This window comes from Tasmannia lanceolata, unplaced genomic scaffold (assembly GCF_043159265.1).
Source record: "Tasmannia lanceolata isolate RefF3 unplaced genomic scaffold, GAP_Taslan_0.1 ptg000003l, whole genome shotgun sequence".
NCBI classification, from domain to species: Eukaryota; Viridiplantae; Streptophyta; class Magnoliopsida; order Canellales; family Winteraceae; genus Tasmannia; species Tasmannia lanceolata.
The window spans coordinates 63,467,376-63,485,495 of record NW_027518680.1 but is presented as its reverse complement, the minus strand read 5'-3'; the positions used below and the strand labels follow the sequence as shown (position 1 = coordinate 63,485,495).

The following is an 18,120-nucleotide window of genomic DNA, read 5'->3' as shown; positions in this document are numbered from 1 at the left end:
CACAAAATATTTGGGCACTGCAATATTCAAAGTTTGAAGTTGTTGTCCCAAAAGGCCATGGTGAAGGATCTACCAACCATTGGCGATTTCAATGGTGCCTGCAAATGCTGCCAACTAGGAAAGATGCACGGATAATCGTTCTCTACAGGCGAGGCGTGGCGTGCCTCACAGAAACTTCAACTGGTGCACACCGACGTATGTGGTCCGATGAAATGCTCATCATTAGACAACAATCGATATTTCATCCTCTTCATTGATAACTATTCTAGAATGACTTGGGTCTACTTTGTAAAAGAAAGATCCAAGGTGTTTAGAACGTTCCAGAAATTCAAGAAGTTGGTGGAAAATCAAAGTGGCTGTCAAATTCAGACTCTACGCAGCGACAATGGCTCCGAGTACACTTCTTCTTAATTCAACATTTTTTGTGAAGAAGAAAGTGTACATCTCGAACTTACTCTCCCGTACACACCGCAACAGAACGGTGTTTCTAAAAGAAAGAATAGAACGGTCATGGAGATGGTGAGATCTATGATCAAAGACAAAGGCATGCCCGATAAGTTTTGGCGGAAGTGGTTTTTACAGTTGTCTATCTTCAAACTAGGAGCATAACTAGAGCTGTTCCAGATATAACCCCACTTGAAGCATGGATAGGTCATAAGCCCTCAGTTAGGCATCTGAAAGTGTTTGGGTGTCTCTGCTACACACATGTTCCAGCAGAAAAAAGCAGAAGCTGGAAGCAAAAGCAGAAAAAGGAATATTCTTGGGCTACAACTCCCAATCCAAGGGATATCGAGTGTACAATCTGCAAACACAAAAAAATCTGGTGAGCAGAGATGTCACATTCGATGAAGATACTTCTTGCAATTGGAACGAGAAGAAAGAAGAAAAAGGCAGGTTGTGATCCCGATATCTCAACAAAATGCGATACCAAGCCAACCAACAAGTCCAGAAACTCATACTGAAGAAATTTTAGATTCAAATTCATATGCAGAAGAACCTACAGTCATATCATCCCCGACGAACTCACTGAGGAGCGGTGGATCATCATCTTCACAATCTCCAGTGCAACCGCAACAATACACTATTGCTATGGGAAGAGAGCGTAAACGGATCGGACCACCTCAACGGTATGCTGATCCAGAATTTTGTCAGTCATGTCATTATGTTGTTCATGAACCAACCAGTTATGATGAAGCAGCTCAGCACAAAGAATGGAAACTTGCTATGAAGGAGGAGATAAAGTGATTGAAAAAAATGAGACATGGGAACTGGTTGACAAACCTGTTCATAAAGATGTCATCGGAGTCAAATGGATTTACAAGACAAAAGTAAATCTAGATGGCTCAATTCAAAAGCACAAAGCCAGACTGGTTACCAAAGGGTTCTCTCAACAATTTGGAGTGGACTACAATAAAACTTTTGCTCCAATTTCAAGACAAGATACCGTGAGAATTATTCTTGCTCTTGCAGCTCAGAAAGGATGGAAGCATTATCACCTTGATGTCAAATTAGCATTTCTCAATGGCTATCTTGAAGAAGAAATTTACATTGAGCAACCATCGGGCTCTGAGGCAGAAGGCGAAGAAGAAAAATTCCTCAAGCTCAAGAAGGCGTTGTATGGACTCAAGCAAGCTCCAAGAGCTTGGTACAGTAGGATCAACTCTCATTTCAACGATTTTGGATTTAGGAGGAGTCCTAGCGAGCCTACACTTCATGTGAGGAAACAAGGAGTTGATGACATCTTGATTGTCTTCTTACATGTTGATGATCTGATCATTACTAAAAGCAATTCCGCTATGATCACAACATTTAAGAAAGACATGAAAAAAGAATTTGAAATGGCAAATCTTGGCCTAATGAGCTATTTTCTGAGAATGGAGATCAGCCAAAATGACGATGGAATCTTTATTTGCCACAAAAATATGCTGAGAATCTCCTGAAAAAATTTGAGATGGAAGTTGTAAGGCTATCACGACCCCACTGGTCCTGAATGATAAATTGATAAAAGAAGACTGTTCCCCTAGTGCATATGAGCAACAATACCGAAGCATTGTAAGCCCAAGGGTTTCCATCGGTCTAATCATTCACCTTACCTTCTTGTTTTGATGCTAGCAAATCAAATTTATTAGCATTTATGGACTAATGTGTTGATTTGATTTGTTGTACTGTATACATGAATTTCATGTCATAATCGCCATTACACAACTCTTCTCAACACATGGCTTGTGGATCAAGGATCAAAGGAACCAAGAGCTTGCACTTACATTGGAGACATCATCATTTGAAGATGTTCAAGTCAAGAAGCTCTAAGATAAAGATTCCACAAGTTCCTAGCAAGTGTCAAGAATGAGCTTGGAGTTGAACTTGTCATGGTGACACCTCATGTACCTCACAACATGCTTTAAAGATTGGAGGGAGTCACAAGAGCTAGAACGAGTTCAAGAAGTTCCCTCACAAGCCAAAAAAGTCCAAGGAAGTGCAAAGGAGCAAAGACAATCCAAGAAGACTCATGGTATACACTTTTAGATTGTATTTAGAGTCCTCTTGATTTGATGTAAAATTGCATTTTCAATGGGTTTTCAAATGATTTTCATACCTAAATTTTTACATCTTTGGAAATCATCAATACACCCAAAAATGTGTTTGAAAACCTAGGACTTAAGCCCAAAGATCATGGCCCAAAAGCCCCTGAACTTTTAAAATTAAAATGGAATTTTACACATGGCCGGTTGACCGGGGCGTCCCGGGCGACCGCTGTAAAGTTGCTAGAAATCCAGCACTTGCGAGAGAATAGCGGGTCGGTCGACCGGGGTAAGCCGAGCGACAGCGGAAATGGTTCTGTGGAATCAGAACCATTCCATCATGGGTTTGGGAGGGCGACTGCCATGGGTCGGTCGACCACGATAGGTTTTTGCGCTTAAAGTTTGAGCAGGCAGGTAGCCCTCGCCGGGTGACCTCCATAGGCCGGTCGACCGCGACGGTTTGAAATTTGAAAATAAAAAAGTATGCCTGATAGGAGCGGGCGACCGCTGTATCCTGGTCGACCGCTGTATCCTGGTCGACCGCCGCGGTCTGGCAAACTAGCCTGTTGGGGCCTGCGTAGGTTGACTTTTTCAACCCTGTTTTTTACAGTTTTGCCCCCAAACAGACATATTTTGAATTATACTATATATACATTAAAAAGCCTATCTAATCAAGCTTTTGAACATTTTTGAAAGATCAAATCCCATAGTTTTGAGCTAAAACCTTCATATCAAAAGTTAAACCTCTTTGAACTTGATTTTTACATTCTATCAAGAGGAACTCCATAGGCTTTACATTTGTATCTTATCTTGGAGTGTTTGTGAGCTTTGAAAGTTGTAGTCTGCCTATCTAAGAGGCAAGAGAGAGTTTTATTTTTTATTTTCTTCATTGTATTTGAGGGTCTACTCTTCGGCTCGTTAAGAAAGGTGGAGACATTGTGAGGGTCTACTCTTCGGCCCGTTAAGAAAGGTGAAGACATTGTAAGAGAGTGTGACCCCTCAGCAAGGCTTCGTGCAGAAATGGTTTGTCCCCTTTGGAGTTGGAGAAGTTTGGTGTACGGTTTGAAGATTTGCCCATTGAAGAATCTCATTGTTTTAGTGAAGCGCCCAAGGAGGTAAACTTGGAAGAGTGGAATAGGTCTGGTAATAGACCGAACCACTATAAATCTTGTGCCTTGTGGATGCTTTCTCTTCTCCTTCTCTTTGCACTTTGGTGATTGCTAATCTCTACCCTCTACTTGCATTTATGATTTATTGAATAAGGGTTAGAGCATATAGACTTAAAGTAACATCTAAACCCTAGCTTTCATTATCTTGAATATTTGAACAAGGCATAGACTATAAATGCTTAATTAAATTTTAATAATCCACCTAATTAAGCCTAAAATTTTTAATTGACCAATTCACCCCCTCTTGGATTGTCACACTCACATTTCAAGCATGATTGTCAGTTTGCTGTATCTGACATCGACTAGACCAGACATCATGTTTGTAACAAGCCTGTCGTCCAGGTTCATGTAGAAGCCAAGTCAAATGTTTATGGTGCAGTAAAGAGATTACTCAGGTATGTAAAGGGTACTGTTGATTTCAGAATTCGATACAAGTCATCTGAAAATGCAGAGTTGATTGGCTATACCGACAGTGATTGGGCTGGTTCCTTAGATGACATGAAAAGTACATCCAGTTATACATTCTTTTTTGGCAACGGTGTATTTTCATGGCTGTCACAAAAGCAGGATATGGTGGCTCAGTCAACAGCAAAATCTAAGTACATAGCAGGTTGTACAGCAGCAAATCAAGCTATATGGCTCAGAAGGATTGTAGCCGACGTTGGTGAAATACAGTACAAACTAACCAAGCTATACTGCGATAGCAAATTGGCAATTGCGATTGCTAAAAATCAAGTCCAACATAGGAAGACTAAACACATAAAAATAAAGTTCCACTTTCTAAGAGAAGTTGTAAACACAGGTGAAATTAGTCTCATACATTGCAGCACTGATGAGCAGATTGCGGACATTTTTACTAAGGTGCTAGCAAAGACCAAATTTGAACATTTGAGGAACAAACTTGGAATGGGTAAGCTAAGTGTCAAAGGAGGAGCTTAGCACCCAAAATAGACTAAAGCATAGCAGGCCATGTGTTAATCATGGCTGGTCATGCATTCCATGCACACTGCTGGATTATTTGGTCAAAAGGGGATGCTATGTTCACTTGTGAATTGTCAAAAAAAAATGGCTTCACTTGTTTTGCATTTTATTAGAATATTATTTCTTTTTTAGTATAAATAGGCATTGTAACCAAATGGAAAATTCATTCCATCCTCATTACAATTCCAATACATTAACTTCTTCTCTCATTTCTCTCATCTCTATATTTCTTCTAGTATTTACTTGTCAGTGCATTCCCCCTAAAATCCTATTATACACTAAATCTCCAAAACAAGTTTTGGATTTGATGCAATAAGATGGAGAAGAAGAAAAGAGGAGAAGAGAGAATAGGAGAATTACGGAGATACTCTCTACTCCCCAAGCTTATAATACTATGGAAGGGAAATGTGAAAAAAATACATGAATACGCCTATGAGCCCAATTAACCATAACATGGTACAAGGCGAACAATGTTCAAAACTAACCCCTCAAGCTGGTGTGAAGATATCACACATGCCCAGCTTGCGTAAAATAGAGCAAAAAACCAAACAAGTGACACCCTTTGTCAATATTCTACAAGTTGATCTCTAGTCCTCACAAAGGGAAAGAAAACATGGACCAAGCTCAGCTTCTCCTCGATGAAATGCCTATGAATCTCAATATGCTTCCTCTTGGCATAGTGCATACGATTATGGGCCAATGCAGATGGCAAACTTTTCACAATATAATCTCATCATACCTTGATCAATCGCTAGATCTTGGACCACAATCTTCATTCATAACATCTCACATTCTCCATGTCTCGGGGCCCTAAACTCCGACTCTTCCCTTGACAAAAAAACAACTTTTTTTTTGCTTCTTCGTGTTACCAGGTTACAACAGAGAAGAGTACAATATCGTGATGTTGACCATCTATCATCAATACAGTCAGCCCAATCAGCATCAGATGTGATTCTATCCTCATCTGGCCATGCATGGTAGACAAGAGACCTTTTCCTAGGGCAGCTTTTGAATGCCAGGGGATCCTATAGGCAGCTTTCATGTAGGGAGCATGAATGTACCAACTAACAATACTCATAGCATATGCGATGTGTGGACAAGTATATTAATCTCCTAGACAAGCCTCGGACATCGCCCCACATCAATTGTAATGCCATCCTTATTTCTCCCAGCTTATGATTTGCCTCAATAGGACTATCAATTGGTTTACAACACAACATTCATGTCTCCTTAAGGTGGTCCATAAATTACTTCCAAAATTTCAGGTTTCAAGTTTCGGTATGCGTTTTGTTTGTAATGAAAATGGAAAGTGTTGGTTTCGGATGGAAATTTCAGTAAATATCCTTTAAAACATGGAAATGTATGAGAACATATACGTACAATTTTTTTTGAATGGTAATATGGGGTTAGGTAGACCCGTACCAGTATATTAATTAAAGAAAGATGATACAATAAAAGGAACCCAATCCTTTGAACAATGACTAAGGAATGGGGTAGAACAACCAAGGACATGATACCCTTGAAAACAAAACTTAAAACAAGCAAGAGAGAATACATGTGAATTCGAGAGCAAATCCCCAAACTCATGAGATAAAGCCCCTAGTGATCCAAGACTTCTTTCATCTTCCAGCTAAATTTCCTTGCTCCCATGCTCTTCCTCGATTTCTGAACCTTTGGGGGTTCAGTTTTCCTTTGATGGAGGATTTCTTTTTTCTTCTGTTGGGGGTGATCTTCTTCACCAACTTCCTGTTCCGAGTCTTCTTTTGAGGAGTACTCTGTTTCAGTGATTTCCTCCTCTTCCAGGGAACTTGGCAAGTCCTTCCTCTTGTAGGCATTTAAGGGTTGGGAGTGATTTTGGTTATCACTCTTTTCTCCTTGAGCCAGCGACTTTGGTGACCATTAATTTCATCCTCTTCAATTCCATCAAGCGTTTCAAAAGCGTTCTAAATTGCAATCCTCTGTTCTGGGACGGAGCTGGAATGGTGTGACTCCGGAGATCTTTGCTTCAATCTGCTTCCATCAGAAGCATTTCCATGATTGGTATCCAGCACTTTAGGAGCATTTTTCTGTGCTTCTTTTATTGGTCGTGAGAGACTGTCAACACTGCCTCAGATTCTTTTAGAATGTGATGCTGATCAGTTGGTGCCTCATCCTCTATTAACTTTTCTGCTTTTCTTGGCTTCCAGATTTGTTTTGGACCAGCATTGGTTCTTTTGTGAGAGCTTTCTATCAGAGGGCATTTTTCCGAGGTGTGACTGAAATTTACACAGGGTTTACAAGAGCTGGGTTTCCAGTCGTACTCTACTGGATGTGAGTAGATTCCAGTGGGGGTTTCGGCATGGATGACATCTGGGATTTTTGCTCCAGCACATATTTCCACGCATACTCTTGCATAACTTAATGTAGAGGCCTCAGCAGTAGAGGAGTCCATGTACATTGGTCTACCAATGATGCTTGCTAGGTTGCTTAATCCTTTTTTAGACAGAATTTCAGATGCAAACCTGGAAATCAAACCCAGACAGGGATTGTGGTAAGCTTCAGCCTCTCAAGTTCAGTGCCTGGTTGCCATTTTTGGAGAATAAGGACTCTCCTACCGTAGGTGAGAGTGGGCGCCTCAAGGACTTGAGCGCAATCTTCTTCATTAAGGAACTTGAAAAGGAAGAATCCACTGTGTAGGGCAAAGAGTTAGAACTCTCCCTTAGGCTTCCATTTACGTCTTTAGGTGTTCTCTCAATGCAACAAAGTAGGGTCTGCGCCCTATGAATTAACCGACTAAACAGTTTTTCCACTGGTTAGATATTTCTTCAATGTCCTCTCTTCAGAACTTGGCTCTTTTAGTGGTACATAGAATACATGAAACCATTAAAAAGAAAAGGAAAATGAATATAGAGATCCTTCAATCATCGTAATAAAGTTAGCAATAACCTTTCAATTGAAAGGTGCAAGATCAGGTTTTTAGCTAAGGAATAAGATCAAGAAAATATAATGGGGACAGTTGGCTCTCTCCGTATGAGAAAAACCCATTTCTCATAACTCCTTTTAACAAGTGAAATCCTCAGTTCTCACACAAAACTTTCCTTTAATTTAGCTTTTTGTAAGGAAGTTCTCAAGCAAATTTTCTGGTTCCACAGGGCCCCACTGTATGTGAGATCGAGACCACTGATCTTATAGAAAATTACGAGATGACCCACATGGTATTGGGCCCCCCTGAGATCTGATGTTCAAGGATTACAAAAATCATCCGATCAACTTCTTTTCAACAAAATAATTCGGATCATGATTGTCGTCGGTCTGATCTTCTCTATCACCTTGACTGCAGAATCGAGGAGATAATTTTGCTGCATCTCTAACGGCCTATGACGTCTCTCACTATGGTCGCAACAGTAGATAAGAGCTGTTTGAATACATGGATTTTATAATCCTTACACTACAAAATCCTGGATTTTACAAGCTAAAACCTAGATTTTATAAGCTAAAGCCTGGATTTTATAAGCTAAAACCTGATTTTTCCAATCAAAATGACCCACATATGATCAATCTAAAACAGGGATTCTCATTAGCGTTTTTTCAGGTTTGGAAGATGGCCTTCACGACTGCTGGGCCCACGGGAGCCACTTAACAGACATTTTCGGTTGGTGACCTGTAAAACATTGTAAATAGTTCTACACACACTAGTCAATCACCTTTGTTTTGTTGTCAGTGTCACTAAACGAAAAAACTCTTTAGCGATGAATTTATAAACTGCCAACCAAATACTCCAACAGCTTAAGCCCATCCCACTCGTGTGTGGCCCTTGTTTTTGGGTTGGCCATTGCACGTGGATTTTTAATATCAAGAAGTTTTGAACCAAGGACCTTTGCTCTATGCCGTGTTAAATAACCAATTACTCCAAAAGCTTAAGCTGTTGGAGATGGCGTTATTTCATCTTTTATACTTTAAACTCACCTGCATAAATTAATTGGAAAAAAAATGGATTTTTAGTGATAGAAATTAGTTCCCTCTCTACATTAATAGAAAATTAGTTGCATCCCATAAAAATGATAAAAAGAATTCATTCGTGGCTTGGTTCCCCATGAAACATGAATATCATGTCTCAATCACTTACAAATTTTTTTTTTTTTTTTTTTTTTTAAATATACTATATTCCGAGCATAAAAAAGATTACAAATTCACATCAATGGGGAGAGACAGGACCCGGAGTAAACTAAGTCCCTCAAAGCACCGGATTTAGCCAATTGATCTGCTAGGTCATTGGTGCTTCTAGGGATATGAGCAAAAGAAAGAAACCTATCGTTACTCAATCACTTACAATTGAAGTTGGTGTTGAGTTGGTAATATAAAATCACCGGAATTATTTCATTCTTGGAGTGGGTCCCACTTGGTCCTTTTAAATGGGATATGTTTTCTCTCTATATATAGGGTTTGTATGTGAAAGAGAGGGCCTGAAGAATGAGGAAAAATGAAGAGAGGAGAGGAGAACATGCTAAGGCAAGGCAAGAGGGTTTTCTCTTGGGGGCTCTAGAAGGGCTTTTGTGATGGAACAAAAGCAAGGTTTTTCTTGAAGAGAAGGCTAGGGCAAGGCAAGAGGGGTTTTCTCGGGCCCTAGGACGGCTTTTGTGGTGAAGCAAAAGCAAGGTTCTTCTTAGAAGAAAGCTAGGGCAAAACAAGTGGGGTTTTCTCTTGGGGGCTCTAGGAGAGCTTTTCTGGTGAAGCAAAGGTTCTTCTTGAAGAGAAGGTTTAGAGCAAAAGGAGGGGTTTTCTCTTGGGCTCATGGAGGGGTTTTCTCTTGGGCTCTTGGAAGGGCATTTTATGGTGAAGCAAAAAGGGATTTTTCTTCTCGTCTTGTTTATCAAGGTGTATTCTTCTTCTTCCATTGTTCTTCTTTGCAAGGCAAGCATTGTTTTGGAGGGTTTTTCAATGTTTTTCCTCATAGTCAGCGTAGAGATTTGAGGGTTGCTTTATGATTTCATAGAAGGTTGGAGAGAAGGATTTTATCGGTGGATTTTACCGGTGGAGGTAACATTGTACTATTTTGGTTCTAAATAGTGGATTAAGTATTACCTTGTCCGTGGAGTAGCCCATTGCGGTGAACCACTTATATTCTTGTCCTTTTGTGGTTGCTTGTTTATTTGTACCCTTTTGTTGTTGTGGCATGTTGGCATATATTTTCTCCATCTTGTTGTGCAAGATTTTGGGTATTTCTGTATGTTTGCCGATTGTAGATCAGCGGATGTTATTGGAGGTGGGTCTTGGCCCCCAACAGTTGGCACTCTGTTGAGCTTGGAGACGCCCTTGACAAATAGTCCAGCAACATAAATTGTTGTACGTTGATAAGACAAAAGGATGAAGTGGGCATATTTAAGAAGCCGATCCACAATCAGCACCACCATGATCGTACTCTTTTCATGTGAGGTAGGTAGACCATTGATTAAATCTATTCATATTTCAATCCAAAAGGGTATATAGTTAAGGGTAAATCTATTTGTATTTCAATCCAAAAGGGGATATAGTTAAGGGTGCATCTTCCTTCAACGCCACAATAACAGGGGAGGCATAAAGTTATTTTCTCGCCTTTATTTTGTGGCCACAGATTAGAGGGTCAGAAAAACTAGAGACATTTATTGCAGGCAATTGACTTTGGCACTACCATGTATTGATAATTCCACTAACTCCCTTGTTTTTTCTTTTTAAATCCGCACTGCCAGCTTTTTGGGAATTGTAATAAACTTTGATAGCTAGTTAAGGGAAGTGATATATCCGCCCCCTTTTTGATTACTTGGGACACCAGCCCCATTGAATCCTTCCGGCGTGAAGTACATCAGCCTCTCTGCAGTGATTGATACACTACTGTTGGGTGTCCCTAGTAATCAAAAGGGGTGGATATATCACTTATCCTAGTTAAATAATAAAAGACTAGGTGATTTAGCGTAATTATAAAAACATGGTAGTGCCAACATCGATGGCCTTTTTAAAAAGGAAGCAATATATTTGCTAGCTATTATTCCATGGGCCACCTCCTTTAGTGTATTTATCACTATTCTTTTAACACTACAAGGGGGTGACCCCGGGAAGAAAAGGGGGCAAACATATCATTTTCCTTCTTGAAATTACATAAAAATGAGGGACCTAGTTACTCTTTTCCAAGTTTAAGATTCATGGGTGCTTAAATTATTTTAAATTTTATTTTCCAATAGGTTGACGTTGCTAAATTTCTTCAAGAGAACTGGACCTTATATTGCAGGCATTGTGGTGGCACATCTTCCTCACATTTGAAATGGACGAGTGGTGTTTATTAATTGTAGGCATTTTAGGTGATGCCACCCCCACCACATTAATTACATTAAGATGCCAATCCTTTCACCGCTGTCGATGTACGCACCTTGATATTAGTGGTATGTTATTTATTGATGAAATTATAACTAAATGCCACTTAGGCTCTGTTTGGTTAGATGAGATTTTAGTGGAAGTAGTAGTCAACAAGGAGGTGACAAGGGTGGGATATGTGTAGACTTGTCTAGAGAAGATTAGAGGGAATTTTGGGGAATTTTGGTAGTGTGTTTGGTTAGATGTCAAAGCATGTGGGAGAATGGAGGGGTGTCATTAACAAAATAAATAGTAGAAGAGAGAGAAAGAGAGAAAAAAGTAATGATTAAACATGGCATTTCATATTCTACTCTTCTCCCCTCTAAATTTTACCAAAAACAAGGTTTGGCATTGAAAAAGTAGGGGAGGGGACAATCCCGCCACATAGGCGCCACCTAAGCCAAAAGCTAATAATTATGTCTCTTCCATGTCTAGAAGTCCAATGGGATTTTTAGCTAAAAAATGACAACCAAACAACATTTGGTATTTCATATTCCTAGAAATGCTCAGCCGTCTTCCCTACTTTTTGCAACCAAACAGAGCCTTAGGAATTTTTGCGAAGCGTAAGTTCTTCTGGAAGAGACTCTCGGTTCATCTTTCATTGAGTGGCTTTTTTTTAACAGGTGGAATGGATTGAAGAAATAGCATTCTAGTGTAATGTTGAAGCAGTTGATGGGGTTTAGGAGGTTAAGGTTTGGGTGAAGGATGGAGGGGGATTTAGCATAGTTAGTTGCCCATACACGACCTGGAAAAAGAAAGGGAGGAGATGCGTTTGGGATATTAGAGTTTCAACTATTTTTTCTCTATTTTTTTGTTGGCATTTTCAACGAATTTTTCTCTGTTTTTTCACCTTATTTCAAAAAATTCTAATGCTTACCAAAACATTAGAATTGGAATAGATATTCCCTTTAACAGGAGAATAGGAATAGAAAAGAAATGCAATGATTATTCTGATTCATGATTCCAACAATCCAAACACAGAATAGTAGTAGCTGCATTTTCGCTGAGAAAGATACAAATGTCATTACAAAGTCGAAGATGCCAAAATACATTTTTATATAAACATAGGGAATTGCTGGCGTCCATCGCGAAGGGGCTTTCGCAGCTGATCTGTCGCACATCAGACTAGCCACCTCGTTAATGAAGACAACAACTTTTGTCTCCATTCACGAGACGACCGGACTGACCAGCCGTCAAACGCCTTTTGTGATGGAGCTTAGCAAATCCCATAAACATAACCTCATTATCTACTTTAGTTTTTCTTCTATCTTCTTTCTTCTTTCTTTTTTTCAGTTTTTTAAAAAGCATCTCTCTCTCACACGAATAAATATGACTCCAAGTGACAAAGGTTTTTTAGGCAATATGGAATCTTTTAGGCCAACCTTGAAAAAATATCCCATGGAATAATCTTGGGACCAAGTGTGAAGATGGGTGGAGAAGGAAAAAAAACCTAGCTCCAGACCGGTTTGGAGGAACTTCCTCCAACCCCTCTAATAATAGATACAGCAGTGGAGAGAGATCAGCAATCCCCAAAAAATAGTGAAAAAAATACCTACTTAAATTTGATTTTTCTTTTACTAATTTTTAGGAGCTTTTCATGGTCCCTTGCTACCATGTGTAAATGCCAAATGGCCTAAGACCCATGAGAAAAATCATCAATAAGAATGTGCCCTGTATACAAAAGAAAACATTTTGGTGAGTTTCCTAAACCAGAGGAACGGTTGTCCTTTACTTGTGATGCGTGACAATAACAGGTTTGTTCGATTTTCTACTCGATCTGTTGTAAAATCCATTTCCCTCAAGTCCCATTTGTTTTATATTTTGAGAACCGATTGTGTGAGTCCAAAACCAATTACTGGACTGAATAATTGTTTTATCAGTCCAGTAATTGGTTTTGGACTCACAATCACTCCAATAATAGGTTTTGAACTCACAATCAGTATCAAAATCCAAAACAAACAGGGCCTTGGACAGAACAATTAGGAAAGTGCAAAATAAAGATGAGAGTTACATTATGAAAACAAGGGTATGATTATACCATCTCCATGTATTAAAAAATCTCCCCTTGATTAAGATATATTCGGCGTGTTTTGTCATCATCTACCCTCTCAAGCTTTTACAGGCCAACAAACAAGAGAAAAAAAATCCACAGTAGAAGACAGGCCCCTTTTTTAGTTGTTCCCCTTTTGATTTTGGCTTTTATATCTACAAACAAACAAAGACACAGCTATGCCAATGGAAATCAATAAAAAGATGCAAAAACATAGATGGATTGATGGAGATGGGTCAGGCCATCGAGCCCCGTACATTAATTAGAACATGACCTTTGTATTTGTCTTCTTGTGTCCAATCGAATAATCCCTCAATACATCCACAAAATACTCCGTCGCCGGCGCAACCGGCGGCAGCGTCTCCAAACCCATTTCCCTTTCCAAATCCTCACACAAAAAGCATGATTTTTTCACATAGAAGGAGAAACAAGCGAACCCATTTTTACAACTAAAAGATGAAGAAAAAATCCATTTTACAACAAGAAATAAAATGGAAAAAAGCATATGGTTACATTACATATCCATCAAAACCCAACATTGATATGTGAACTAACAAAGAAAAAACCTATTAAAACAGAAAAAGAAACAAAACCCAGATCGGATTTCATCAAAAGAAAGAAACCCAGATCGGATTTCATAAGAACAAGAAGAAAAACCAATTATACAGCTACAGAAAGTAGATGAAAAAAAATAAAACATATAGTTACATATCCATCAGAACCCAACATAGAAATGTAAATTAACAAACAAACAAACAAAAAAGAAAAACCCATTAAAACAGAAAAAACAAAGAAACCCAGATCAGATTTCATCAAAAGAACAAATCCCAGATCAGATTTCATCAAAAGAAGAAAACCCAGATCGGATTTCATCTGCCACGTTTGTTGAGATTCATCTTCTCATAGTAACGAATCGAGAGCAAAGAAAGAGAGAGATGAACCTCATCTTTACCCCACTGAGTAGGCGGCTTAAAAGGAACTAAAGATGAAGAAGAAGAAGAAGAAGGGGAGGGTTTTAAAAGAGGCCAAAGACAAAGAGAATGAAGCCTACGAAATCCTCCAAGAGCAAGAACAACAGAACGAAGCTGTTGATTTCTACAACCAATATTTGCCCAGTGTCGAGTACACACAATCTCCCATAACCTCTCGTCTTGTGCTGTTTTATACCATTGTTTGTTAACACAAGAAGCCATGGCCAGAGATTTTGCATCCACGTGTCGTAACACCTCAAAGAGCAGATCTTCATCCATTCTCCAAAACCCACTTTCCTTTTCTTCTTCCTCCTCGATTTTCCTCTTCTTTTTCTTCTCAATTTCCTTCACTTTCTCCATAGTTTCCATCTCTCTTTTCATATCTTTTAAGCGGAAAGGGATCTGAGAGAGTGTTTCGCTTTTTCTTTGCTTTTCTTATACAGACTCACTTTATTCATATTGCTTTGCCTTGCTTTTTCATGAGCCCCCACTTATGGACATTATTATTATTTTAGCGGGTGGAGTTAACAAATTTCCACTGCGGGAAATAATGAAAATGCCATTTCAATTTGGATTTTTCGATGACGACAGATTCGAAGTGAATGCGGTTCGTCTCTTTTCGAAAATGCCGAAAATGCCCTTGATTTTTTCTAAATTCTTGACTTTTCTCCTGTATGAGTGTCAAACGCTCGGCTTTGTGAACGGGCGGTGGATTTCCCTTTTTTTCGTATTGAATTGATATTTCCACCCCATTTCTCACCGTTTCGGCGTTTCAACCTTTTGTTTTTTATCAGCACAACCATATTTTGATATTTGCACAAAACCAATTGTCTTTTCTTCTTTAATAGGCTCACAGTTTTTTGGGAAATGTAATAACCTTTTGATAGCTCTTTAAATACTAAAAGACAAGATGAGTTAGTGAAAATATCAAAATACGGTTGTGATGATATCGTTTCCCTTTTTTATTTGTATTTTCCTGAAAGTGACATATTTTGGTAAAAATACCGACAAATGGAGGCGGAAAATGCTGCCAATTTTTTGAAACAGACAAAATAAAAGGGCTGAAAATACAGAGGGAAATGTTGGAAATTTGAAAAAACAGATATTTTTTTGTAAGAGACAAATAAGAAGGGCGACTGTGATTGCCACTGCCTTGTTTTGATCATCGTACATTCGCAATTAAGGGTGTCAATTTTGGCTCGAGCTCGGCTCGAATCCTTAACGAGCCGAGCCGAACCGGCTCGTTAAGCTTAACGAGACGAGCCCGAGTTAGGCCAGGCTCGGCTCGGCTCATTAAAGCTCGTTAAGAATTTAATATATTTAAATATATATATTATATATTAATATATACATTAAAAGGGTTGTTCATGGAGTGAAAGGGGGGGGCAAAATATGTCACTTTATTTTTGGAACCCCATTTGTTACTAGGACCACCCCCCATAGTGTAAAAAAGTAGTCAAATTACACTAGTAGGGCTGTCCCGGGAAGATATGGGGTGTGAACATAATATAACCCAAGCTCGGTAAGGCTCGGGAGCCGCTCGCGAGCCACTCGTGAGCCTGACCGAGCCGAGCCAAGCCTGGCCAAGCTCGGCTCGGCTCGGCTCGTTTACACCCCTATTCGCAATAACACAAGTTGACGTTTCTTTCCTAATATGCTTACGGGAGCATTTTTCGAAATTGTGATGACGTTTGGACTGCTGGTTAAATGGTAAAAGATGAGGTGAATTAGTGCAATTATCAAAACTTAGTGGCACGTATAATAAGGAGCCTGGGGTGGAAATGTGGGAAAAGAGTGTGGAAATATCATTTCATTTTTTTTAGTACAAATTTGATGCTCTGTTTGGTTGCTAGAAGTTGGGTGGGGGATTAGGAGAAGAAAACGTCAAAGGGGAAAAGACAAGAAGATTAGATTGGAAGAATAAAAGTTGAAGATTGACTGTTATGTTTGATTGCGTGGCATCCACGAGAAGATTAGCGGAAGATGTAGAGGTGCCATTACTAAAATGAAGGGTGGAAGAGAGAGAAAAGAAAAATAAGATAGAAACTTCTTGAGATCTTCCTACACAAATTTCACCAAATTTGGGGAGAAGATTATGGGGGAAACATGTCCGCGATGTAGGCGCCACGTAGGATAAAAAGTAACAATGATGTCTAGAAGTTGTTTAGTGGTCAGAGGGCTAAATGCCAACCAAACATGCTTTTGAGAGATCTTCCGGTATTTGAAAGTCCTACAATCCCCCCAAAATAGGCAACCAAATAGAAGCGAGATTATATTTTCACTCCTACTGTATCATGTGCATGGTTTTAAATTTCGACCGAAATCTGAAATTTCGGAGTTTGGTCGAGACCGACACGAAAGGGTTATGAAACAGAAATTACAAAATTTCAGCCAAAATTTTGGAAATTTCGTCGAAATAAAAGCTTAATTTTTATTATTTTATTACTTTACCAAATTTTCGACCGAAATTTCGGTTAGAAAAAACGGTATTTTGTGGGCCAGTACCTAATTTCGACCGAAGTTTTGTTATTTCGGCCGAAATCGAAATTTAAAATCTTGATAATGCGACCCACCTAAAACCTGATTTGAATTGAACAGTGGGCAACTTTAACGCTTTTTGATGTCAAATCACACTAAGAAGAGGGCGCATGGGTAATGCAGGCCCCATCTTTAAATGCTGTATTGAAGAAAGTATTAATCTCGTTTTGTCAGATTACGGTCCGGTTGAAAAAGAAAATTATATATAAACAAAAAAGAGTTTATACACACCCTTAAAATTAGGTACGACACCCTCTCTGTTTGTCTTAAAGGTGAAAAAGTAAGAAAAACACACCCTAAAAATTAGGCTAGACACCCTCTTTTTTGTCGTATATGTGAGAAAAGTAAGCGAAACGATAAGGTTGCCACGTGTACCAAAAGTTGAGGTGTCGTTCTCATTTAATTGGAAAATAGAGGTTTTTTTTTTTTTTGTCATGAAGCCATATCGGACAGGTGGCGCAATTTAAATGGTGGCTATATTGTGCCAAACCGACATGGGGCAAAATTGACTACTTTATGGGGGGTGTCAATATCAAAATTTCGACAAAAGGAAAAGCGTAAGTGTTACAAAGAGAAAGATGCAGTTGTTTCTAGGATCTTCCAAAATAGGCATCATAATATAAGGGTTATTTGTCGTATTATCAAAAAAAAGTAGGGTACTATTGGCATGAAAATGTGTTATACTTTGTGTTGATAGACACGTGGTATAACTGGGAGGGCTGTTACAAACTTCCTAAAAATGTAGTGTCTTCCTAATGACTCCTTTTCCTCTCCCAATTTAGCCTATTGGCCATTGGTAGGATTTTATCCTAATCATCAGCCTAAGATTCCATAAATTTGAGTGATTTGGAATGTTGATAATTGCTAGGCAATTTTGGGGAAAGCCAGTTCTCGGCTTAATTGTGCAAGAGAACAAACAATATTCTCAGTTTTTAACTGAGAATATCGGCTACCAAAGTAAAAATCCTCCCCTCCTGGATTCCTCCTCCTCCGGGGTCCCTGAAACTTAACTTTGACGGATCGTCTATCGGCAATGCAGGAATGGCAGGAGTAGGGGGGTTATGTAGAAACCACAAAGAGGAAGTCCTCTGGACCTACTCGGGGCCTATCGGAGTGGCAGACTCAAACGAGGCAGAGGTCCGAGCCGTTCATAGCGGGCTTCTCTCGATGCCTCGTCTAGAGTGCGACAAAATTATCGTCGAAGGGGATTCCTTAAATGTTATTCGCTGGCTTTCGGGTAACGCTTCTCCCCCTTGGCGATTTTTGCCTCTCTTAGAGGAAATAGAGGACAGAGCTAAAGGCTCCTCAATAGTTTTTCGCCATGTCAGGAAATCAGCCAAAGCGGAAGCAGACACCCTTGCCAAGAAAGGAGTCTTTCGGGCCGCGTTTGAGTGCTTTGACTATCTACTTCCTTGAATTATTGTACTGCTATCTTTGTATTATCTTTGTTCCTTCAGGACCACCTCGGTTCTGTTTTTACATATATATATATATATATATTCTGTTGCCCTTTTCAAAAAAATATT

The 18,120-nt window shown here is 39.3% G+C and overlaps 1 protein-coding gene across 1 annotated transcript; it reads right to left on the bottom strand.

Moving 5' to 3' along the window:
- Positions 1-13,668: 13,668 nt before the first annotated feature.
- SLY1 (F-box family protein) lies at positions 13,669-14,544 on the bottom strand. Its single transcript, XM_077375365.1, has one exon. The coding sequence runs from the start codon at positions 14,435-14,437 to the stop codon at positions 13,955-13,957; it is 483 nt and encodes a 160-aa protein (XP_077231480.1). The 5' UTR covers positions 14,438-14,544; the 3' UTR covers positions 13,669-13,954.
- Between the last annotated feature and the right edge of the window lie 3,576 nt (positions 14,545-18,120).

Bases quoted from the DNA above. Each gene is read 5' to 3' on its own strand.
- SLY1 (XM_077375365.1), bottom strand. From the start codon at position 14,437: ATGAAAAGAGAGATGGAAACTATGGAGAAAGTGAAGGAAATTGAGAAG.